The 24,707-nt window shown below is 53.5% G+C and overlaps 1 protein-coding gene across 2 annotated transcripts; it reads left to right on the plus strand.

The window, feature by feature from the left end:
- Nucleotides 1-233: 233 nt before the first annotated feature.
- On the plus strand, nt 234-24,474 carry TRIB2 (tribbles pseudokinase 2). 2 transcript variants are annotated; one of them, XM_036224507.1, is made up of 4 exons: nt 234-364; nt 1,005-1,260; nt 6,137-6,429; nt 22,005-24,474. In XM_036224507.1, exons 1-4 carry the CDS (start codon nt 261-263, stop codon nt 22,471-22,473), a joined length of 1,122 nt encoding a protein of 373 aa, XP_036080400.1. In that variant the 5' UTR covers nt 234-260; the 3' UTR covers nt 22,474-24,474. The 2 variants fall into 2 exon arrangements, with proteins under 2 accessions (XP_036080400.1, XP_016000273.1); XM_016144787.2 differs by having other exon boundaries at nt 245-1,260.
- The last annotated feature ends 233 nt before the right edge of the window (nt 24,475-24,707 follow it).

Raw genomic sequence — 24,707 nt, forward strand, 5'->3', positions numbered from 1 at the left:
AGCGCCCCGAGGACCCCCGGAAGCTCGGGCCGCGGAATCCGGAGACCACCGACCTGCCCTGGCCGCTGCCCGCACTTCTGCCTTCATTCGCAGGACGACGACCTGAGCGCGGGCGAGCGGCCACAGCATGAGCCCGTGCTGACCTCCGCCCCGCCGGCCGAGCCCTGGGCTTTGTGGCGGTACCTGCTCCCGGCCCGCGCCGCAACTCCGCGCCCGGCTTTTGCAATCTTTTGTTGGCAGCGCTGACTGCTCCAAGTTAAATGCTCCCTTGCTATTTTTTTTTTTTTTTTTGGTCTGTTTGTTTAATTTTGGGAAGAGCTCTTGCGATCTTGGAAAAGCCTCAGACGCCATCTACAGTTAAATCGTAGGTAACTACCCTCTCCGACAACCCCCCCTCCCTTCCACGCCCCCCACCCTTTCCACCAAAAAGGGGGTGCAGCGCCGATTCCGTCTGCCGAGCGGCGCGAGCCGGTAGACGCGCGCTCGTCTCCTTTCTCTTGCGGGCGGGTTTCGGAACGCGCGGGGACCGAGCCGCAGCCGTGCGCTCGGCGAGGACGCGCCAGCTGGAGCAGGGCTCCGCCGCCCGGTCTGCGAGTCGGAAGCCTGCGCGGGGACCGCTCCGGGGGACCCGGCGCCGCGGCTCCCACCTGAGCCACCCGGCCCCTCCGCTGGACCCGCGCCGCAAACACAGGGAGCGAGACAGAAACTAAAAGTGCGCGGATTCTGCACATCGCCGACCGCTCCGGGGTAACAAAAGGACCGAGGCTGCCGCCGAGCGAGCACCCGCGGGAGCCGGGCTCGGAGCAGACCAGGTGCCCGGCGGCGCCCGCTCGGGGGATTCTAGCTCGTTCTCCACGTAGCCCCCTCCCCGTCCCCTCCCCGCACGTCCCCCTTTAAAATCTGTGGCACGGAGGCGCCTGCAGCCGCGCTCGCCAGCGACTCATCGCCCCGGAGGGTTCTTTCTGGTCGGTCGTGTGCGATCCCACACTCATGAACATACACAGGTCTACCCCCATCACAATAGCGAGATATGGGAGATCGCGGAACAAAACCCAGGATTTCGAAGAGTTGTCGTCTCTAAGGTCCGCCGAGCCCAGCCAGAGTTTCAGCCCGAACCTCGGCTCCCCGAGCCCGCCCGAGACTCCGAACTTGTCGCATTGCGTTTCTTGCATCGGGAAATACTTATTGTTGGAACCTCTGGAGGGAGACCACGTTTTCCGCGCGGTGCATCTGCACAGTGGAGAGGAGCTGGTGTGCAAGGTAACGAGCCCGGGCTTTGGGTCGGCTTTTTTTTTTTTTTTTTGTCTTTTGTAAAGATCCTCTGGCCCTTTGGACGGGGCCGGCGCGGGTGGGAGGTCGCCAAGCCCTGGAGTCTGGGGGAGGGAGGTGCGCGGGATAATCATCCGTGGCCTCGTCAAATGGGTTTATTTATTTATTTGTTCGTGTGCGACTAGTTGGGAAGTTTTTTAGAGCGCTGCAGACAATGGGGCGGGCTGCGGCGGGGGCGTTTTGGGGAGAGCCCGGGGCGGGGTGGGGGGGGGAGGCGGCGGGGCCGTGGACACGCGTGCGCCCAGGGGCTCGTGAAGCTCCTCCGCGCGACGCCGGGTCCCGCTGCCCCCCGTGGGGGGGGGGTCGTCTCTCCGGGTGTCTGGCCCCCTCCCTTTCCCCCGTGGAGCAGGGAATCCCTCGCTAATTTGAAGGCACTGATGACTTGGTTCCTTTCGCAGCCATTGTTCTTAGTAGCGTGCAGGTGTTAGACCTTTGTTCCGAAGGTGCCCTTTAAAAGGGACACACAAAGGTGTCCCCTCTGGCTGAGCTCAGGGCCCAGCGCGGGGAAGGAGTTTACAAAGAGCCTTCTTCTGCCTGGAGCCTTGAAAGGAGAGTTGGGGGTGGAAATCAGAGCGGCCCGGACACCTTCGGGTGTAGGAAATAGTGACTCCTTTGGATCTGTCTCTCCTGTCTCGGTTTCTTCTCATCCTCAGACTTGCGCGCTTGAAACCCCCTCTCCGCTTCTAAGCCCCCTTCTCCCCGCCCCAACACACACCTTTGAGGGTACGATCTGGAGCCCCAGGGACTACGCAGTGCTAATACAGAGATGGACGCTGCAATTTCCTTTCTGTCTTTGACCCTGAGCAGTGACCGGTTTGTGTCTGTGTGAGTGTCTCTGTGTCTTTGTATGCACCCGCGGGGCACCAGAGGCGGGATGACCAGGGGCAAAAAAAAACAAAAAAAAAAAGAGAAGGAGACAGTGGAGCCAACCGCTACCCAGGAATTGGACATAGATCAAGAATTTATTGTCACTTCATTTTGGTTTGACTCGCTGTTGTTTTCCCCTAAGGGGAGGGGTACACGGGGTCCTGAGGAGTGGGGGCCCCTGCTGTCTTTGAACTGGGCACTCTGCACGGCTTTGCTACAAATCATGCCTGACCCTTGTGCTATTAACCACAGGCGGCTTTGTGGACCTTACTTCATAGCGCGCTGGAGTATTTCGTTGTAGAACGTAGGTTTTGTGGAGGTCTGCGGTGGGTTTTGCAATTGTTCAGTTCAGACCTTGCGGGTGGGGAAATACGAGACTTAAATATTGCTCTCCGCTTGTGCTGAGCATTTGGCATTTTGCATCTTCTCCACATTATTGACACCCACCCAGAACGATTGTGCCCAGTTAAGCAACACGTTCAGTGGGCTATTCAGGGCTGGATTGACTTCTCAGAAGACCTACAACATTGCACAATGAGGGAGTCATCCTTTGAAATGAATGAATCCCACAGAGCAGCCACTCTCCTGTGAAATATGCACAATCACTCAGAGAGTGTTTTGTCTCCTTTTGCTCAACTTCGGTACAGCATTTTAATATTTTCCAAAGGCTGGAGAGATGCTTGTAGTAAAGGGACTCAGCGGCCAAATTCTGCAAACATCTTGCTATTATCTCTTTGTTTAAAGGCAGTGGTGACTCTGGCCCCTGCTCTTTTTTTTCTGCGTTCGGATTCTTCAAGACATATTTCACTAAGGGCTGACCTGACAGTGTCATTTGCAGACTTGCTCCCTGGCCTGAAACTGTACTTAATCTGCTGGTTTAGTTATTGCAGAGATTGAATCAGCCCTTCGCCAATTACTGTGTGGCTGAAAGTGGATTTAAGTGCAGTATCATTGTTCTGCTTGACAGAGGTCATCCCTGTAAGACACGGCAGCTTCTGTTTCCCTGCCTTTTTAGCAGAGGTGATGTGGGTGACTTCTTATGCAAGCATAGTTGTATATATCCTGAGAAGCTCCCGGTGGTTTTATAAGGCCGCTTCTGTGAACTACCCTCAGATGTGCTGTGGCCTCTTCACTTGCTGCAAGGCTCAGTGAAATCTACGCATTGGTCCATTTCCTTTTGATGTCTTAGGATACAGAGTTCTTGTCTCCTAGATCTGTGTTGACCAGAGAAAAAAAAGCCTTTGCAAAAACAGATCAAAGGTAAAGAAGCCCGTTGTTACAGAGGACCAAATAGAGAATTCTCTAGGACACTATTTGGGAGAAGAGAGATTCCAGGGTCATTTAACCAAAATAATCAAGGCTGTTTATTGTCTCCATGTGCCTAGTGTAAGCTGGGCAAAGGAAGGAAGGGTGCTTTAGGGGTTCTTAGCTTATTGTTTTCATGGCAATGCTGGTGGCTACTGTGCAGATTGACGTAATTACTATCTTGGCAGAATGGATGCTTTTTTTTTTTTTTTTTTTTGGCAGATGCTATTAAAGATGGCCCAATCTTACTGCTTTATCTGAACTGTCACATTATATAAGTAAGGCTCCAAATTAAAGATTTAAAAGAAGCTGGCAGCCAGGCTTATGGCTTGATTTTGCACTTGAAGGTGATGGTTTAAATACCAATCCAAGCCCATAAATGCTTGTTATAGCTACTAATAAAAGTTTGGTTCCTACCCATTTGGGAAAACATAAGTACTTGCTTTATTTTTCATACTCTGTCCACCATCTTGGAATTCAGTCTCTATTTTTTTATAAAGGGTATGGCTACGTTTTGAAGCTGCCACGAATATATTTGATGTTTTTGTTTTGAATTCTCTGCCCATCCAGTTTTTCAGCAGTGGGGCAGGATGCTAAAGATGCTGCACAAACAAAAATTTAAAAAAAATCACTTTATATTTTTTTTCAAAATGCACTTGAAGCAGGAAGTGTATCGTAAATAACCATAACTCCGTGAGCAGCGGCCACAGAGCCTGCAGCCCGGCGCTCAACGCCGCAGCATCCCCCGTTAACGTTAACGTAGAGTGTTTACATTAGCCTCTGCAAAGCGTTTATTACTCTCTGTGAAATTTTTGAGGCTTTCCTGGGTTTCTGCTGCCGGCAGCCTGGGTGTTAAAGTTGACTCAAGCTTTGCAGAGTCTTAATTGAACGGACCTCTGAGGTCACTGCTCGGAGGTCATCATTGGACGGTATCAGGGTGTGATTTGTGGTCTCTGGAGATGCTGAACTACTCATTCTTAAATTCTAGGTTGTAGTGGCGGCAGCTGTGGCGCTTTCCTGAGATGCCTCATTATGGTTCATTCACAACGTTGCTTTGCTTCCTCTCCCAGGGTTTAGCACCAGCATTCCCGAGGTTCTTGCTAACCTTGTTTGATTCACAGATTTTATTTTTTTGCAACTAAGAGCCACTTAACTCATGGATTCTCAAATGGTAGCCTGTGTTCCTGGCTGGGTTTTAGAAGGCCCGTGAATCCCCTTAAAACAAATCTACTATCGTGCACGCATTTGAGGACGGGCATTGTCAGCTTAGAAGGGACAGAGCTTTTATCAGATTCTGTTGTGGGGTCTGGACCCAAAAGAGGTCAACAGGGTTCTAAATCAACGTCTTCCGTTTACGAGGAGGAGGGAGGCCCAGTGACCCTGAGTGCTTTATCCACCTCATCCAGATTAGCGACAGTTGAGCCAGGATTAGAGCCTCAAATTTGGTGATTTCTAGGCCAGCATTTTCCCCACCACACTGCAAAATGATGATCAAGAAATATCCTCACGAAAGAGAGATTTAAGAAGCTAAATGATGCTGCCCTGAATACATTAAGTGTATTGTCGCATTCCTGGCCTCCAGTGCTTTCCAGCAAAACGCCCCCACGCCTGCCCTCCTCACTCATTCAGGCGCAGAAGGGATTGTGGAATCCACCATCCCAGGCAGATAGTAAAACCACATTCCAAACCCAGGGATTTGCAGTCCTGATTTGGCCGTGGAGTTCTGCAAATGAATGACAAAAGCTTTTACTTTGAGCCTCAAAAATCCTCTTGCAGGCTGATTCTTCTTAGGTCTGTTTCAGAAAGGTGTGGAAGGTGGTTTTTCTTTTTAAATCACCCCCACAATGAGGAGGCATTTCACGGACTCATTTTGATTCATAGAAAATCATTACATAACTGCTTCATTGAGCTAGCTGTCTGCGGAGGGGGTAGAGAGAGAGAAGCGTGTCTGCTTTCTTAATAACCAGGACCGCATCCTATTCCCAGGTCTGCCACTGGGGGTTCGATGTAACTTGTTCTCAGCCTCAATTTCCACATCTGTAAAATGAAGTTATTGAATTAGATGACCGTTAGACAAAGCCTAGAGATTTTTAATCGATTAATTGCTAGTATGTCCTATCATGCTATACCACACAGTTGTATGGCACAAATTATGTTGTCTCAACTGAGTATAGCTGTATAGCGTTGGTGTATATTTTTGTTGGGTTTTTTTTGTTTTGTTTTTTTTTTTTTTGTTAAGGTAAATACGGTGTTGTCTCTCTAGCTTGGGGTGGCAGATTTTGCCTTAATTCTTCTATAAACAGGCGATTTGGGATACAGAGAAAAATAATAAAGCTTACCATTCGTGTACCATGTTGCATCTTACAAAGCACTTTTACCTTCTTTTTCTGAAATCATCCTTCCAGCACTGTGAGAACATAGCATTTGCCCATTTTATACATGAGGACTAGGAGGCTCAGAGAGGTCGAGTGACTAATTCAAGGCCACACAGCTGGTAGGACTCGGGGCCAGGGCGGTCGGGGTTCCAGTTCAGCACGCCCTGGGTGGTCTCAAAGGCCCGTCCCTGAGGGAGGCGGCCGCGTTCGTGATTCGGTTGTATGAAAGGCGTCCCTGACCCTCGTTAACCCTGCCCTAGGTGTTCGACATCGGCTGCTATCAGGAGTCCCTGGCCCCGTGCTTCTGCCTGTCCGCTCACAGCAACATCAACCAAATCACCGAAATCATCCTGGGGGAGACCAAAGCCTACGTGTTCTTCGAGCGAAGCTATGGGGACATGCACTCCTTTGTCCGAACCTGCAAGAAGCTGAGGGAGGAGGAGGCAGCCAGACTGTTCTACCAGATCGCCTCGGCGGTGGCTCACTGCCATGACGGGGGGCTGGTGCTGCGTGACCTCAAGCTGCGGAAGTTCATCTTTAAGGACGAAGAGAGGTGAGTCGCGTTCCTGTCCGGCCCTGTGTGCTGCAGCGGGCTGCTCAGAGGGGCTTGCCGGAGAGCTGGGGAGGGTGACTTTTCTGCTGCCTCTTGTCCAGGTGAGGGAGGCAGAGGGGAAGGACAAAGGGAGGTGAGTACTGCGGTTTGTGGAGCGTCCTGGGAAAACAGATCACCGCTACTGTGGTGGTATCGGATGCTCCAAGGGCAGGTGCACGACAGTCTGCGACCCAGTCATTATTTCTGGTTTGGTGTCGTGAACTCCAAAGGGGGCCCCAAGCCTGGGTGGCATTTTCACCCTGAATAAGGCAGGATTTCGAAAGCCTTACCTTCAGAACACTTGCTGGCTGTCCTTTATAATTCATTCGTTCCCTCGTTTCATAGATATTTCCTAGATACATATTATGTGTTACTCATAATTCTCAGTACTATGAATGGCAAGGTGCGTTTGCCAGTCAACTGACCTATAAAGAAAGTGTTACAGACCCTAAATAAAGGTATGTCGTGGGCAGATGGGCAGTGGGGGCCGGGCTGTCAGTTCTAACTAGGATCCAGAGGGTCAAGCACGTTTTCGTAAGAGATGATTTTGGAGCCAAGACCCGAAAGATGAATGTGTTACAGGTGATGTGGGAAGGACCAGTGCTCCAGGTGAGGAAGCTGGCGGGGCAAACACATGGCAGTGGGAAGGTCTTGGCCGTTGCAGGAGACAGCTGGAGGAGATGCAGGAGACAGCTGGAGGAGATGCGGGGCTTTGGCTTCTATCTACGGTGCTTCTATTAACTCATTAGGTCCCGTTTAGCAGGTCCCACCGGGGCCCTGCGCTCTCCTCCGGCCGACTTGGATTGTAAAGACTCTTCCGAATTACTTCCTTCTTTCTAAGGATATGCTTTTTTAGAGGGGGTGGCGGCAACTGGTTTATATTCATTGCTGACCCTCCCAAGGATTGTGATAGAGGCTCTGTGGCCCCTGCTGTCACGGAACTCACATGACTATCTCGGGCACCCTCGTCTTCTGTTAGGAAAGTGGTTAGCGAAATGGACAGTCCCTCGTCACGAGGCCGTCACCGACCATCTGCATACAGGGCCAGTTCCCATCACGCACTCGCTGGGCACACGTTTCTGCAATACCTTTTGTGTATCTGGCATGCACCTTGCAATCGGACCTTGCCTTGCAGTCAGTTTCCACCCATCCCAGTGGCCTGGGATGTTTTTTAGGCTCGTGCTTGTTTTCCATCTTCTGGCTCGAGAGGCGAAGGCCTGGGACGTATTTTGGGATTGACAAAGGTAAGGTGCCTGTGGTTACTTAACCCACATGGAATAATTTCATGGGCATTTCTTTATAATCCAGCTGTGCGTGCCAAGTGCAGACAGCCGCTGGGTTTCTGAGACCCACAGAGGTTGGTCATCGTTCCATATTTTTACCCACGAAAGGGTTATCGTAAGCTTCTGTCGCAGCTAACGTCCTGGGCTTTGATAGTGGATGGCTTCTAGTTTTATTAACAAACTAAAAAAGAGGGAGCTGGTCCAAGATCCAGGTGAGGAGTCTGCTCCTCTGCCCTCCTCTTCGGCTCAGATGCTTCCGCCCTTGGAGGCTGGAGGTTCAGGCTCTTCTGCTATATTGCCCTTGATACCCTCTGCGACCTTTGATTGGTCCTTTGTTACCCTCTGTGACCTTTGATTGGTCCTTTCCCCGTGGCCTCAAGCTCCTCGTCTTTTTATTGTCTGGCTCTGTTATATTGGCTCTTAGGTCTTTCTGAATTTTGACATTTCAGGTATGTGTTCCTTTGAATCGTCTTATTTAGAAGATAAATCAATAAGTGTGTGTGTGTGTGTGTGTGTGTGTGTGTGTGTATCTGACCCCACACCAGATTACTGACAAAGGTACCTTTTTCACCCTGCTGTACCCCACCTTTCTCAGAGATCTAATCATTATGACTACCTATGTAAATGGAAGAGGCAATTTGGTGACGTCTGTAAGGTCTTACGACAAGGTTATCATTTAACTTACTTCTCTCTACACATTGGAGAAGTGAGTATTCTCACGTCTGTTTTATTGATGAGGGCCCCGAAGGGCAGCATAATGAAGTCGTGAAGTCGGGCAGGAAGGAGCAGAAATGATGGACGTGTTCTCTGTTAAGTCAGCTCTCAAATTCATTTGCCTGATGGAGGCAGAAAGGAAAAAGCTCACCCCCTCTTCCACCAGGATCCGAGTTCTAAAGCATCGGCTTTGGTCCTGGATCGGTGAGGCGGAGGCCCATGGGTCACAGAGGCACTGCTTGGTGAGGGTCCCTGCTCCAGCCGCCTCATTTTGCCTCCAGGGAGCAGAGCCCCGGAGGTGAGGGTCCTTGCTCCAGTGCCCGCAGCCAGCTGGACGCGGATCCGGGGCTGGGTTATACCTCACACCTGCCGTCCTGGGGCTTCCCCCAGGTCTGGCTTGCTCCATGACAACGTGTGTATGAGGAGCATGTTGTGGCAAATCAAAACCCTTGATGCCCTAGGGCCTGGGGAGAAACACCGAGATGTAAGAAGCTTCTCATGCGAGGACCGTGGGTCACTCGTGTTCCGTTATGATTGACTCGTGCAAAAAAAAAAAAAAAATAATAACATTTTCTAGAAAGGACTAGAAGCATCCCACGGGCATGCGAAAGCAGAACAAAACGCTGGGCCAAACGTGTCGAAAGCTAAAAATCCTTTTTAATTTTAAGGAGCGTTTTCCTTTTGAAAAAGAAAACGTTGCGTGACTGGTAGGAAGCTGGTCGCCGCCTGATCCTGGCGTGTGTCGGAGCTCCTGGGTCCCCGCAGCCCTGTTCCCTGAGGGACCACCGGAGAGGACGCCATCCGCCCCATCCGGCGGCCAAGGCGACGGCCACACAGGGGGTCCCAGACCTTGCCCAAGGTTACGCGGCCGGCGCAGTGACGCGGCCAGCCGAGGAGCCCTGTCATGTCACTGCAGAGCCCACCCCGCGTCCAGCCCCCGCTGGACTCGCTGTCCCGAACGCGGCAGGTGTGAGTCTGAGCGGCTCTGAGGAGGTCGCTTCCGGGCTTCAAGGACGTCAGTGTTCTCATCGGTGGCTGGTGGGAACTTCTTTCATCCAACCGTCAGCTTCATGCCCAAGGGGGCTAGTGCTGAGTCGCCTTTTCTCTTCTTGTTTTGGTTGTTAACCCCTCGGTTTCGGAATGTGAGACTCCTGTTTTCCCCCTGGGCATGTTTCTTCTGCGTGTTTCTGCAGCCACCGAGTATCACAGCAGTCTCGCGGTGTTGGCTTCGTGGTGGCCTGGGGGAAACAGGTGTCAGGGGCCCTGGGACCTCCTTGCATCGTGGATGCTGGCGGCCCCCACCTTCCATCCTAATGAATAGGGCCTGATCAATAGGCATTTCAGTAGGACTAAAGCGTCTTCCTCCACACCACTGAAAGTGTGGGGGACAGTGGGCTGAATTCGAGAGTGGGGTGACGGTGTCTGCCTCTGTCTCCTGAGCCCTCGCGCATTGGTCCTGCCTGGCGGGGCGGCGGGGAGCGAGGGAGGGACTGGGAGCCGCTGTTGTCTTAAGCTCCGAATCTCCTTCGTGGCACACGGCTCTTCTCCCCAGGATCTGCTTCTTGTTCCTCGACGATCCTGAAAGTGACTGAAGGGGAAAATATTACCTAGCGAGACCGGCTGAGCCCCACCTGGCTCAGCACGAGACCTGCGTGTGGGCTGACTCCTCGTGCGTAGACAGGTTTTAAATTCTGTAACCGAATCCACAGCCCTCCGTGACAACGTCCTTAGCGGAACGAACGGTCGGCACCGTGGGTCCGTTTTCCCACGCGTGGCTCTGCATACGTTGTACACGGTGACACCCGGCATTATGTCACCCCGATGCGCTGTGTAGAGTGAGCAGCACCTCACACTCTCCTGCTGCGGTTTCTTCCGTTTCATTTCGATTTAGGGTCTAGATTCAAATTCTGGCCCTGCCGCTTGGTGGCCGCCTGGTCTCGGATAAGTCATTTGATGCTTCTGAGGCACAGTTTCCTCAAAGCCGAGGTGATAGTTGCGTCCCCGCAGGCTGTGGAAGTTAAATGAGCTGATCCTGTGACTCACGGAGCCAGGGCGGGCACGCGCCGACGGCAGCTGGTTCTAGAGTCATCGGCGAGACGGCCTCATTGAGGCGAGCGCCCCCAGGCCTCCGCGGGTTCGTGGAGGACGTGCTCCATCTCTTTGGAACATTTGTGGGAAGGGCAGAGCCCAGGCGATGTAATGGTTCAGAGTGAAGCCACATCCTCTTCTCTCTCCTTGGTTTAATTATAATCGCTGAGTTAAGGCTGGGAAGGCAACCGATGATAGTTCCTGTGGCGTGGGTCCCGCAGCCCGGAGAGGGGTAAAGGGTCCCACGGCACCCGGCCTGGACCAGCCAGCGTCTCCCGCCCCGTGCGGAGGCTGCTTTTGTGCCTCGGGGTGTCTCTGAGCAGAGCCTCTTCCTTTTGTTTGCATTATGGGGAAGTTGAACCCCTATCCTGATTGAATGTGCCCTGGGTACACCTTTCACACCCACGATACCTGCGGTAAAGTATGAGTGAGTTGGGGGGCCCAGAATCTGATAGAAGCTGGTGGCCAAGTCCCAAAGGGTGTGCCCCTGCCCTCCGGCCCGCTGTGGTGGTGGTGACCTGCGCGGCCAGCTGCTGTTTGAGGCTCCCTGGTTCCATCCGGGCCTCCGAGGGGAGGCCCGCACCTGGGGGAAGGCCAGTTACTCCCGAATGCAGTCGGAGGCACTGTCTGGATGCCGATCTCTGCTCTTGCACTTGTCAGTAAACTTAACCTTGACAGGTTAGTGAGCCTTGTCTGCTCAGGTTGCCTCTTCTGTAAAGTGTCGAGATAATAGGACTGTCCTCGTGGAATTCAGTGAATCGGTGCACGTGAACCCCACGCTGGGCCCGTGCTCAGCAAGCGGTAGCTCCCGCCGTCCTTAGCGCCCCCCGCCCCCCCGCACTTGTGTCTGGACCCCTGGGGGACACTGGGCTAGCTTGCTGACACCGGATGTGAAGAGTCCTTTGAGCCCGTTCACGCGCAGGCTGCAGTCAGGGCTGCCTACCGCAAGCTCCCATGGCGGTCAGGCTCGACCAGCATGATTTTTCCCTCGGGATGAGGCACCTTGCCCCCCCTGCCTCCCCGCCCCCAGTCGAGGTTCCGCGTTGACAGGTCACTGCACAGAAACTCCCCGTGTGCGCTGAGCAGCATGCCTCTGTACGTGTTTCTCCTTTGGCTAGACCTTTATCTCTTGACGTCACAGATTTCATTTCCTCCGCTTCGTGGACGTTGCTGGGGTGGGGAGGGGCCGCTTCAGCAGGAGGGAGCCGGGACCCTTCATAGGAGCCCAGTGACCCTGGGGCTTTCGGCAACCAAAAGCCCTGTGCCCAGTGGTCCCCGGTGCCGCACCTCCCGGTGAGGTGCAGGCCTTCCTCTCCCTCATGACGGGGTCTCTTTCTCAGGCGTTAGAGATGTTGGCTCTTCATTTAAATCTCCGTGTCGTTGGAGCCTCAGTGTCTGGCAGAGGACAGAGGGCGGGTGTCGGAGCCCTGGAGACCCGACTCCGCATCCTTTTGTTAACATGTGTCTCCATCGTTCTAAGCTGCAGATTCATTCCTACAGGAGCACACCTTACCTTTCTTCTTCGAAGGAGACAGAGGTCCTGGAACTGCCCTGTTTGTATGGACTATTTGGATGTACTTCGGGCAGCTCCCGCCCTTGGGGAAGGCTCGCCATCACCCTGCTCTTCCCGGGGTAGTGAGCGGTCGCCTCGCACAGACCCACACCCCCCAGTCCCCGTGCACCTCCCTCTGTGCTCACTGCCCATGCGCGCTCACCTCCTGCCGCGCTGGGGGCTCCTTGGGCACAGGGACTGACTCGTGTTCGCTGCTCCTGGACTGTGACGGGCATCGAATCAATCAATGAAAATCTCCTCTATTGAGTCCGAGCAGCTCAGGTCGGATTCCACTGCCAGTGAGAGAAGCAGGGAGAAGTGCAGATCGATAACGGGTGGGTCGTTTCCCGGAGCCGGAGCCCTGAAGGGTGAAGCCTGAGGACATCTGCCCCGGAGACGCCTTGTCAGAGAGAGCCGCTTCCAACGTCCCACAGTCAAATGGGATATTAGCTCATCGTTTCCGTTTTGATTTAATTATTCATGCAAAAGTGACATTTATTTAAGATGCCGTTATCAGCGACCACGGTGGGCTGTAATTTCATTCGCGAAGGCTTTTTCTAATCGCAGTTAGAGGGGAGCGCTTCCTCGGGGTTCTGTGCTCAGACAGAGGCTGAAGAGCAGGTGTCCTTTAGCAGGATTTCCAGCCGGGCCGTGTACTGTCGGTACTCAATGAATTAGCCGATAAGCTGGACCGGGTCTCAGGCACACAGAGCTGGGGCACAGCGGCAGGGCTTCCGGTTCCTCTCTTTAGCTGTTTGATCTGGGCCTGCCTTGCGTGTCATGGGTCGGAGGTGATGGACTTAAAAAGTCTTCATCACGGTACCTGGCAAACCACATGCAGGGTCTTGAAAATGTAGCTGTCACGACTGCTCTTGGTCATTGCCTGGTGGCGCTGGGCCTCAAGACTCAACAACCTGCAGGTTCATTGATTCCTTCAACAGGTATTTATGTGCCAGGCACTCCTCTAGGTGCCGAAAGGCTACAGTGACAAACGAGGCAGAAACCCTGCCCCCGTGGGAAGTACATTTCCGTGAAACGATATCTAGGATCCACCCTGTGCCAGGCCCTGTTCTAACTGTGACACTTAAATTGACTAATTTAATCCTAATTAACTACTATATTTACATTAATTTGAAACCATTAAATAAGGTAGTGTCGTCATCATTATACAGAAGAGGAAATTGAGGCTCAGGGTCCCACAGCCAATCAGTGGCAGACCGGGGGTGTGAACCCAGGACGCCTAACCCTGACCCTTAACCCTCAGTACCACGCTGACTCCAGGAAACAGGCACCAGGTAAAATGCCACCCCTGTGCCAAGCCCATAGAGATCATTTCCTCCTGCAACTAGGCAGCAAGTGTACAGTAAGTACCAGGAGGATCTTGCCCGACTTTCTCTGCCAGCCACGACGCAAAGGCCCACAGTCGCCGCCGACTCATCACGGCCAGTCACGGCCGCCACAGACGGGGCCACCAACCCCGGGGGCGGTACCGTTGTGTCCTGTTGCTCCAGTTCATGGAGTGGGTCTTGTTTCCTCCACAGGACTGTGAGACGGGGTCCATTTCTCTTCCTGTCCCGCATGCCTAGCCCATTGGACTAAGCATTGTTCAGTACTTAGTGAGTGTGTGACAATGACTAAATGGGCGTGGGGTTACCCCATGTGCTCTGGAGACTTAAATGACAAGAAAAATTCCCCGGCCATATTGATGATAGAAGGCAGGGGATGGAAACGCTTTTAAATGCTCTTTACCGGGCACGCTTGGGGGCATCTCTGCACCGTGATGAATAGAGCCCCGCCTGTTTGCAATGCCCTTGGGCACTGCAGTTCTCAGGGAGAATCATGCCTAGGCGCCCTGAACTCTGGACACCCGGGGGCATCTTAGACATCGCAGTCACACCGTCCTGCAAACATGGGCAAGCGCTCGTTAGGCACTGCTCATGGTGCTGGCTACTGGGCTTGCCAGAACCAATGTGGGGGGCCCCCGGCCTAACGGAAGACGCTGTGTGGTGGTTATTTTTAATACCACGTTGCAGAGGAAGGGTGTGCATTAGAGAGCTATTTGGGAGCAGGAAGAGAATGTTCCAGCAGTGGAGAGGGGTGTGGAGAACGATTATGTTAGGGAGGAGATGGGATCCTGCACACGGGTTGGTCTGAGTGAGGTAGAAGGGAAGAGGAACGTTCCAGAAAGTAGGAGAAAAGGCCAAGAGGCCCCAGCCAGCTGTGTGCGGAGAGGACCGTGCTGTGGGAGGGTACCGCGTGTGGACAGACGAGTCTGAGAAGCAGATGTCGAGGGCCTTGGATACATGCCTATGACCTTGAACTTGACCTGAGGTCCGGGAGGAGACACCGAAGGGTTTTCCTGGGCAGGGCAGAGATGGGGTCGCGTTGAGCTGTGAACGGACTCAGGGTGGGCCTCCACATCAGGCTGCCGTGGTTGAACCGGCCCCGAGGCAGTGGGGTCGGGGGTGGCGAGTAGGAGGGGAATTTAAACCCAATGCCTTTATCTCTACAGATAAATCTGGAGGGACGTTCCTCCCCCCAAGTCCTGTGACATGTCGGTGGCATGACCAGGAGCAGAATGCAGGTGTTCTGACTCTCTGAGCTTGGTCAGGATGTGCCTGGGCCGTCTCGGGGGAGCCTAGGTTAGGGCTGTCTGCCAAGTGCAGCATCCCTGTCTGGTCCAGTGCGTGGACCGACCGCTCGCTCGCAGGGCTCCCTGGGGTGGCGGGGTTGGAGGGACTAGCCTGAGCTCTGCTCTCACCTGCCACCCATAGCGTGTGGTTCTGGACCTCGAATCAGCCTAAGCAGAAGCTTTTCCGAGAGGCCTAATCAATTGATGATCGCCTTGGTGCTGGGGGACCCCTCAGGAGGCGAGTTGAGCAAGAGGAGACGGGCGTATCGATGAGTGCAGAGCTGCTTTGTCTTTCTCGGAATTCCCTGTCTGTTCCTATGGAGACGGCAGGTTGCATCATGTGTGGGTCTCCCTGCAGCGGGAAGGCGTTGGAGGTGGGGGTGGGGCGGGCCCCCGTTCTCCCGCTGGGCATGGTGAGTCGGCGACTGTGGGCCTTGGCGTCGGGGCTGGCAGCCCGTGCCGTGGGAACACCTCAGTGCTTGAGTGGGATCGAGTTTCTCACCCCAACCGTACATTTTCGTAGCAGGTGACTTCATTTTTTTCTGAGCTGTAATTTTCTTGTCCGTCAACGCGCTGCAGGAACCCCCACCTCCGAGACCGTGTGTTAGGTGCCGAGAGGATGACCCCCCTGTGGAAGCAGCCCGCCCCTCCCCCGTCCCGTCCACCCTCCGCTCTCCCTGCTCCTTTGCGAGCAGCTGGGCCCAGGAGCTGGGTCAGCTCGCTGAATCTGCAGTGAGGTGACTGTCGGAAAGAAATCTATGCACGTAGGAAGCAGAATGAAAGGATCGCTGGTTTGTTTGGCGGAGTTTAGCAGCCCGCGGAGTCCCGGTGGTGGCTGCCAGTTCAGCACGGTGCTGGGGTGGTCCTCCCCGGTCCTGCCCTCGCCCCCACCCCCCAACACACACTGAAGGAGCCCCCGATGGGACTCCTGCTCGCTTGGCACTACTGGACTGGCAGCCCAGGTCGCATTGCAGTAGTGGGCAGGGCAAGGCCAGGCCTGGCTGCCCCTGGCCTTTCTCACTTGACCCTTGGCCGGCTCGGACCCGCCCCAGAGAGTGGCCTTCGGTGACTTCTCCAGCTTCACTGACCACCCTATCCGGGCCCGCTTCGTCTGGCTGAACTCCCAGCCTGGCCCACCCTGGCCCCACCGTCCTGATCTCTTCCTGCCAAGAGCCCAGGTGGCGTTTAAAGGTTTAGAAACAAAGCATGATGTGCTTGTGTAGGCCGTTTTTGATATTTTGGATGGGGCGCTAAATGGGGAGGGTGAGTACTTGGGTTTGAGTCTCAGCTCTGCCCCTCACTGGCTGGATGGCCCCGGACAAGTCACACCTGCGTTCTACCTCAGTTTCTGCATCGAGTCAAAGGGCAGGTCCAGCTTCCTCTCTTCACCTGGTGAGCTACAGCAGTTAGGTCATCTGTGTGATCGAGTGCTGAAAAAACCTGCAGCCGTATTTGTCTCCAATGCCCAGGGTCTTCCCTTAAAGGTTTCTCTGCCTTTGACACTAAATTAACCTATGAGGTCGGTGCCAGGTGCCAACATTAGAATCCCCCTGTGTGAATTCAGAGGTTGGTTTTTCTCGGTTACCCTGTGTAGGACCTAGGACGTTTAATTCTGTTCTCATTTTACAGAGGGAAACCGAGGCTGAGAGAGCCCATGGTCACACTGCATGTTCGACTTAGCAGCCCATTGGGCGCCGTTCAGGCCCCTGCGGAGAGTGGGCGGGGCGGCGGGGCTTCTAAGGCCATCTTTGCCCGCTGCGCTGCGTGGGGGCAGGGGGCAGAACTACCCCGCGGCTTCTGGCTTCCTCGCCTGGCTCGGGGTCGGATGACACACGGCCTGGCACTGGGCTGCGCGGGCAGCGCGTACGCGGGCCGCCCCGTGCAAGCCTTGTTCATTCAGAGGTTGAAAGCGAAGCAAGCTGTTCCCTGCCCGTGCCAGGGACAGGCTGAGAGATGCAGGGCGGGGACGGGGCGTCTCGGCCAGATCGGCCTTGCCCTGGGCTCGTGGCTCTTTTCTCCGAGAAACTGCAGCCGATGACCACTGTCATTTACAGCTTTTTGGTTGCAAAAATCTCTCACACACACCCTCCTCATGCCCCGTTATGTTCGGGGATCTCTAGTCTCACTGCCTCCCCGAAGCCCATCCTCATGGCCTTAGTCAGGGCTGAAAATAGTGAGCGGGAGTGAGCTGGGCACATGGAAGGGGGAAGAACATTCCAGAAGGGGAAAAACGAGCGCAAAGCGCGGAGGAAGGAACTGGGTACTAGATTCCCAAGCGTTTGGATCTGCTGGAGGCTTGTCTGTCTGTCTTCCCCTCCTGGGCCCGGTCGAAGGTGGGGCCTCATCCTAATAAGGACCATCAGAGTCGCCACCATTTGTTCCTGATTTTCCTGTGCGAGCCTTGTTCATTTAATCCTCACCAAAGGATTGGGGTTACTTATCACGTCTGTACCCCAGTTCCTAGTTTAAATGCCTGCGCGATTAGTGGGGCACGTGAATTACTAGAATCACCGACGCGCCCATTGATTTTTATGAAAATCGATTTCTTTGCCTGGACATTGATGATCCAGACTCTTGAGGGGACGGCAGAAGTTAAAGGCGAGTTCATTCATTTCCTCCTGTTCGCACACGTGCAGGCGCCCGGCCGGACCCTCCCCACACGCACTTTTGAGAGGAGAGGGCAGTGTGCCCCGTTCCCAGAGCGGGAGCCAAGCCCCGGAGACCTTCCTTGCGAAGTGGGTCCATGGGGACTGGAGCGGGAGCTGCAGCCGGGCCTCGGGTCCCTGACGTGTGTGCACCCTGCGAGGGCCTCGTTTAAAGACGCAGCCCAGGCCTCTGGCCTCGACCCTTGCCTAGGAGTGATGTAAACAAGTTCAGGATGTTCCCAGAAGCCGGCAGGGTCACGAGAATGCCTGCGATGCTGTTTCCTCCGCATGCTCGTCCAGACTTCCCTCCCCTCTGCCCTGGGTGGGAAGGAGCAGCCTCCTGCCCCGGAGGCTGCGCCCCTGCCCTGGGTGCATGCGCGCTTTGGGCTCTGATGGAGCCTCGTTGACTCCGTCGCCCACGGTGGTGCGATTTCCTCCAGGTGCTGCGTGTTGGGGGGTGGGGACAGGCCTGAGGGCCAGGTGCTCAGAGCCCAGAGAGACGAGCGCCCTGCCCCCAGCTGGCCTTGCTAGCCCAGCCGATGAGCTCACACGCCCTCCCTGAGCTCTAGGCCCGGGGTCCGCGGGAAGGAATGACTATTCCAACTTTGGAAGTTGATTTTATGAACTTTAAAGAGAAAATATATGTAGCCGCCTAGCACACGTTCAGGTCCACAGATGACGCTGATATCTGGTGCTTGGTAATTTTCAAAGGCAGAACTTGAACGTAGGTCGCTCCAGCTTCAAGACCGAACTGGCCTGGTCCCTGGGTGGCTGCCCTTGTCCGGCGCAGACTGCACTGGATGTGACAGGCAGGTGGGGACACTGGAAGTGGGGCCTCTGCAGGGAGGAGGACGATGTGGCAGGTGGGGAGCCGAGGGACAGCTGCGCCACAGCATGTGGGGCGCCTTTATTTCACTCTCAAATTCTTTAGCTATTTGCATAGCAGCTGAGTCCTGCCTTGAGGTGGGGGAGGAGAGAGGAAGTTCAGGGCGGGGTTAATTGATAAGAGAGAGGGCCTTTAACCATTTTCTAGGGCCCTTTTGTTATGATCTGGAGGATTCCACTGCTGCCTGGGGGTGGGGGAGTGGGGGGGCAGGGTGAAGGAGAATCATATCCTAAGGTCGTGACCTGGAAGAGGATCAGATGGAAAAGGGCTTCAGATTTGGCTTAGCATAAAGAGCTTGAAGTGCCGTCCCCCTAAAGGGCTGAATCACACCTTCCTGTGGCCCAAGCTGCGAAGGTGCGTGAGGCGTAGTAACTCACCGAGCCTGTCCTCCATGCATCTCACGTGATCTCCGCTCAGTCCTGGCCAGGTACACAGAGTAGGGGCCCCTGTTACTTCAAAGGCAAGCACACCGAAGCTCCAAGGGGTTAACAGGGTGACTGTCCCTTTCACTCTTGGATTGAGTGTCTGTTGTGGGCCAGGTAGTAGTTTAGGTGCTGAACATATAGCAGTAAACACAGGTGATGTTCTCTGTATACAAAGTGACTTCGGCCACCAGCCCACGAGCTCCTGGAGGTGAGGAATGAGGCGGTCACCCAGAGATGACCACGGGAAGGCTCCATGGAGTCAACACGCATGACTGTGGAAGGAAAAATGTGTCGTGTTCCGGGGGGTGAGGCAGATGGGGCGCCGGGCGGCTGCAGGCGCTACTTTATATCGGATGGTCGGCATGGCCTCTAGTAAAGTTCATCAGAGCAGAGACCTGAAAAAAGTGAGCAGGAGTGAGTTAGGCTTGTGTCTGGAGAAAGAGCGCCCGGTGGGGAGCCGGGGCGGATGTATGCAAAGCCCCAGGAGGGACCTAGCTCAGCCGGTGTGTGTGAGGAACAGCAAAGAGGCTGGAATGGAGAGAGCGAGTGTGTGTGGCTGAGGGCGTGGTTGAGAGAGGCCCGGGGGGGGGGGGTCACCCCGCAGCCTGGGGAAGACGGTGCCCCCACCACACGCACTTGGCTGAGCGGACACCACTGGAGGATTTGGGCAGAGCAACCGAGCCCCGAGCCCAGTCCTCTAATTCTAATCTGGTGCTTGTTCCGCCGGACTGTCCCTCGTCACACAGATGGGGGGACTTATCGTTACTGCTTCCGCTGCCGTAATTATTCCCATAGCGACTCTGCTTCCACCACAGCGAATTTGGGGGTGAGGAGTCCGCCTTACTCCTGAGGCTCGACAGGAGGTTTAGGGGTGAGAGTGGGCGCAGAAAGGGGTCATGGTTCACGCTTTCCTCCCCCCGTCCCCTAGATTCCACCGACTCACCTCCAGACTCGCCTCCAGTCTCGAGGCGTCCAGTGAGGTCGGCGTGGGTCGGCGACACCTTCCAGCTGAGATGAGAAAAAGGGAGGAGATTTGCGTTTAATCAGCTCGGTTCCAGAGTAGCACATCGAGGCCCCTCCTGTGTTTGTAGATCACCAGCTACAAGGGGAAGAGAGGAGCGTGCGCCATAGACGATCGTGGCCGCGGGCGGGCGAGTAGGGAAGGTGCGTGACCGTGTGCCACCGAACCCCAGAAGGTTGAGCCCGGCAGAGACTCCCACAGCGTCTTGTCCAGACGGGTCCACGACATGGGGACATACCTTAACGCTCATGAACTGTACGCTTAAAAATGGTTTAAGCGGCAAATTTTATCTTGTGTATATTTTACCATAGTAAAAAATTTAAATTAAAAAAAAAAAAGAAAGAAAAGACCGCCTCGCCCAACACTCCTTCTTAAGCCTGAGACGCAGAGAAGGTGAGCGACTCATCCGCAGCCACACAGCAGGTGAGGCGTGTGGCCGCGGTCCGCGCGCTTAGCTCCCAACCTCGAGCTTTTTCCGTTGGCCGCCACCGTTTCTTGCTCATTGGCGGAAATGAGTAGAGGGACGCGGTCCCGCCTTGGCCTTTGGGACGCCTGTCATCCAAACACAAGGTCGAGGACTCGGCCGAGGAACTCATCAGACCTTCTCTGTCGCGAGCTCCTGGCAGATCCCCCGTGAATAGTCGGAGCCTCGTCTCCCTTCTCTGGCTCTGAGGAGCTGTGGCGATCGCTCTGAAAAGCTAAGGCCTGCAGAGTAGGAGGGACGAAGAGAAATGGCAGTGGGTGGACCCGAGTCACAAGGTCCGATTTAGGACCGAAGCCTTGTGCGTGCGTGCGTGCGTGCGTGTGTGTGTGTGTGTGTTTTAAGCACTTTCTGATTCTCCACTCATTTTAGCCTCATGACACCTGGGGCAACAGGGGTGGCTGCTAGGAAGTGCACTTTTGAGATGAAGGAGCCAGCGGACATGGATGATGTGACCTCGTAGGACCTCGTTGGTGCTGTGTGAGAGGTTCTGACCCCTCACTCCAGCCCCGCCTCACCTTCCTGGCAAGCCTTAATCAGGGTGACAGAGTGGGATTAACCGAGTTTATGGGGCCTGAGAACTGCTGGAAGTCTGCGGTGGCAAGTGTCAGGCCAGGAGAACAGGAGAAGGGTTCCAGGTTTAAGTACCGAAAGGATTCATTCCTAACTTTCCGCTTAAGGAACAGCACGGCAGAGAAACGAGAATACTCAGGGCTTTGGGCCAAGCAGAGCGTGCTGGGGTGTCGGGCTAGGGACCGTCCTCTGTCCCTTACCCAACTTTACATCCTGGTCCTCAGCTCCATTTACTGGACACTAGGTATAGTTAATGAACGATAAGAATTCAACTCGTTTCCAAAAGTGTTTACTGAGCACTTACTTTATTTTATTCCCGGTCGTAATACCAAGCCCTGCTGTGTAAAGATGAGTGTGTGGGGTTCCAGGGACTCAGAGGTCACTGAGGCGTTTCTCCGCCTGCGTTTTCCACAGCACACCCAGGAGAGTCCCGACGTCTTCGTCAGCCAGCACTGTGGTCCTTAAATGACAGGGAGAAGGCTGGGGACAGGGTGATGAGTTTGAGAAGGGTCTCGAGCTCATGTTCTCATGCACACACACCTCTGCGCATGCACGCGCGTGCACACACACACACACACACGCACACGCTTGACTTAGGAAGATGAAGTCAAGTCTTCTCTGTTTCCCAGTTGAATGAAAGGCTTTGGGAAAATTACTCAAACTCTGTGCCTTGACGTTCTTGTCTGCAGAACGGGATAGTAGCGTCTCCCACATCTAACCAAAGCACTATCGTGAGGCCCAGATGCAGTCGAGTGACGCGAAAGGCCCTTTGCAGCCTTACATCACATCAGCCAGATGTTTGCCAGAAGTGGACAGAGCTTCTTTGAACTTCCCAGTTGGTTGGATCCGAGTTCAAATCCTGTGAATTCCCATCACTACTCAGATGTGACTTTGAGGCCATTACTTAATCCCTTGTTCCCTCGGCGCTAAGACGGGGTGATAAATAACGTTGTTTATGGTTTGCGTGCTTGCGGAAGGTTTGCGTCCCCCAGTGGACATTCAGCTTCATGCAAAGGTCTTGGCGATCTCGATCACTCCCTTGTTCCCAGCCCTGGACTAGTGTCTGGCACCTAGGAGGTACTTGGTAAGTCACATTTGGCTGGTTGAATGAATGAATGAATGAACGAATGAATGAAGCGCCACCGAGACCATCCTAGCGGGAGCTGTGACGTAACGACGGCAGCCCTGTGTTTCAGAGCACCCCCGGGAGCTCACGTTTTTCTCCCTGTCTCGTAGGACCCGAGTCAAGCTGGAGAGCCTGGAGGACGCGTACATTCTGCGGGGGGGCGATGACTCTCTCTCCGACAAGCACGGCTGCCCAGCTTACGTGAGCCCAGAGATCCTGAACACCAGCGGCAGCTACTCGGGCAAAGCGGCCGACGTGTGGAGCCTGGGGGTGATGCTGTACACCATGCTGGTCGGGCGGTACCCTTTCCATGACATTGAGCCCAGTTCCCTCTTCAGCAAGATCCGGCGCGGCCAGTTCAACATTCCAGAGACTCTGTCTCCCAAGGCCAAGTGCCTCATCCGAAGCATCCTGAGGCGGGAGCCCTCGGAGCGGCTGACCTCGCAGGAAATTCTGGGCCATCCTTGGTTTTCTACAGATTTTAGCGTCTCGAATTCAGGATATGGTGCTAAGGAAGTGTCTGATCAGCTGGTGCCGGATGTCAACATGGAAGAGAACTTGGACCCTTTCTTTAACTGAGCTCACACCCCGCAGAGACTGAGCAGGTGCCAGGAGCGAGCGAGGGCCGGGGAAACGAGTTCGTCCAGGGAACACGCGCCACCTGGCTTGGGAGCAGGAAAGACTCTGACACTCACAAGTTTCTTGGTTCGAAGAAGGAAAACCTTCAAGGAGCTGACTGACCATGTAGCATGGGGGGCAGGAGATGTGGGGTGGGCGTCGGGCTCTGGGGCCGGGTCAGCTGGGCGGGAGCCCCCTGGAGCTTCTCTTCCCTGATGGGTGGAGCCCCAGAGGCCACCCCTGTCGATTGGGCCACTTCCGCCTACCCCACTTTTCATTTTGTTCAAAAACGGTTGTAGATCCTGACAGAATCGAAACACTCTTGCCTCAAACACACATCTCGGCATCGCACTGTTAGCATATTTAACTTCTTGTCACGATTCAGGGAAGGTACAATTGGCCAAGGGTTTTTTTTTTATTTCCTTTCAGTTTTTGTTTTTGTTTTTAAACAAGCCAACCACCTATCTGATAATTATTGGGGTTCACTTAAAAAAAAAATTCGGTGCACACAGACTGACATGAAACCTGGGTGCTAAACTAAAAGAAAATAAAAAGTCCAGTTTGTGTCTCTTAATTGCTCTCTTCAACTCATTTCTTCTAAACAAACTATTTAATATCCTAGTCAGGAAATGACATGTTAATGCTTTGCTCCCTGAAGGGGGAAAAAAAAAAATCTGTCCTTTAATAAGCTATTCTGTTTTGTGTCAATTGGTTTGTGGCAGGAAGCTATTAGAAGTCAAACTTCCAGATGCATTACTGCTATCATAGTTTAAAGAAAGAAAAAAAAAAGAAGAAGAAGAATGGAAAAGGGAAATTCGACTTCTTAATTTTTTTCTTTTGAATGGCGAGGGTTGCATTCCGGACTTTCCTCTTTGTGGAGATGATAACGATGGTGTGAGTGAGCACGACGCTTTTGGAGTCTGAAGCTTTTGTAACCCTCCGCTCCGCACTTAAACATTTTGGTTTTTTTTGGAGACTAGCGAAGCAAAGGAGGTTGTCCCACGTGTATAAAATACCGGGCAGCTGTGTAGTTTTCTTTACGGAGAATGATCCCTTTGGCTTGGGAGGCCCTCTGGTTTGGACGAGAACCCTCAGTAGAGACAAACAGGAAAGAAAACAAGCTGAAAGCTAAGATGATATAAATAAAATCAGCGCTATCCCAATACGCACCTTTGTATCTTCAAGAACTCTTCTATTTATTAAGGAAAAATGTCACATTGTGATGTATTAAGCCAGTACTTCAATTACGGGTTGACTTGGGGTGACATGTTACATGCTGTCGTTAATGTTGATATATATTTTTTTTCTTGTTTGAGTATTTCTGTCTCCGAAATAACCTTTTTCTTTGGCTTTTCTAGATAGCTTTATTTGATTTCGAGTGGCCAATGTTTTTTTTTTTTTCCTTTTTCTTTTATTAATGGCTTTTTCTATTGCTGTATGATACAGAACTCTTTTGGCATAAATATTTGTGTTTCCAGTACCTCTGTTGTTTGGATTTTACTGCCTGTACACGTTTTGTGAAATGGTCATGTTTTTGGGTAGGTAACACGTGGACTCTAGTATGTAAATGTTACTTGAATCTGTGCTTCATTATAGTATGTGGCATGTATGTGCAGACCTTGGATGCTTTACCCCTGCTCAGCAGGGGCCTGGCCTTTACCTTCCCACGAGGGCGGCCTAACCGTTTATGTCAGGAGACAAGGCGGCCATGGATTTGACCTTGATTCTATTTTGCTATTGGAAGATATAAAGGAGAGAGTTTTTTTACATTCTGAAGATGGTGCTGTGTCGAGAAGGACCTGTTTTTCTTCCCTCTTCCCTATTTTTTAAGTACCCTGTAGGAGGAAAGACTGGTGGCGTGCATGGCGGGAGTCTATGGCCTCTGGTGCTTTGTCCTGTATTTGGTTTAATGTTTTTGTCCTAATCTCTTCAATCAATAAAATTGTGCGTATTTAACTAAAATTCTGGGGTCCGGCAAGTGATGATGTTCTTCCGTCTGTGGTTTGTGGCCACAGCACACCAGCCAGGCCTTCGCTCTTTGAGGATGAACCATGACTACTGTTTATACAAAGCAAAAGTTACCTTCTCTCTTGACTGGGCCTATGCCGGCCGATTTATGTAATGTGATATCTCACTGAGTTAGCTGTCACCCACCTTCAGAGGTACAAACTACGTTCCTGTTACAGATTAGGAAA

Source organism: Rousettus aegyptiacus, unplaced genomic scaffold, assembly GCF_014176215.1.
Source record: "Rousettus aegyptiacus isolate mRouAeg1 unplaced genomic scaffold, mRouAeg1.p scaffold_m13_p_7, whole genome shotgun sequence".
Taxonomy (NCBI): Eukaryota; Metazoa; Chordata; class Mammalia; order Chiroptera; family Pteropodidae; genus Rousettus; species Rousettus aegyptiacus.

Coding starts and splice junctions, on each gene's coding strand:
- TRIB2 (XM_036224507.1), top strand. CDS start 261: ATGCTCCCTTGCTATTTTTTTTTTTTTTTTTGGTCTGTTTGTTTAATT. Junction 365..1,004: donor ACGCCATCTACAGTTAAATC/GTAGGTAACTAC, acceptor GAACATACACAG/GTCTACCCCCATCACAATAG. Junction 6,430..22,004: donor ATCTTTAAGGACGAAGAGAG/GTGAGTCGCGTT, acceptor CCTGTCTCGTAG/GACCCGAGTCAAGCTGGAGA.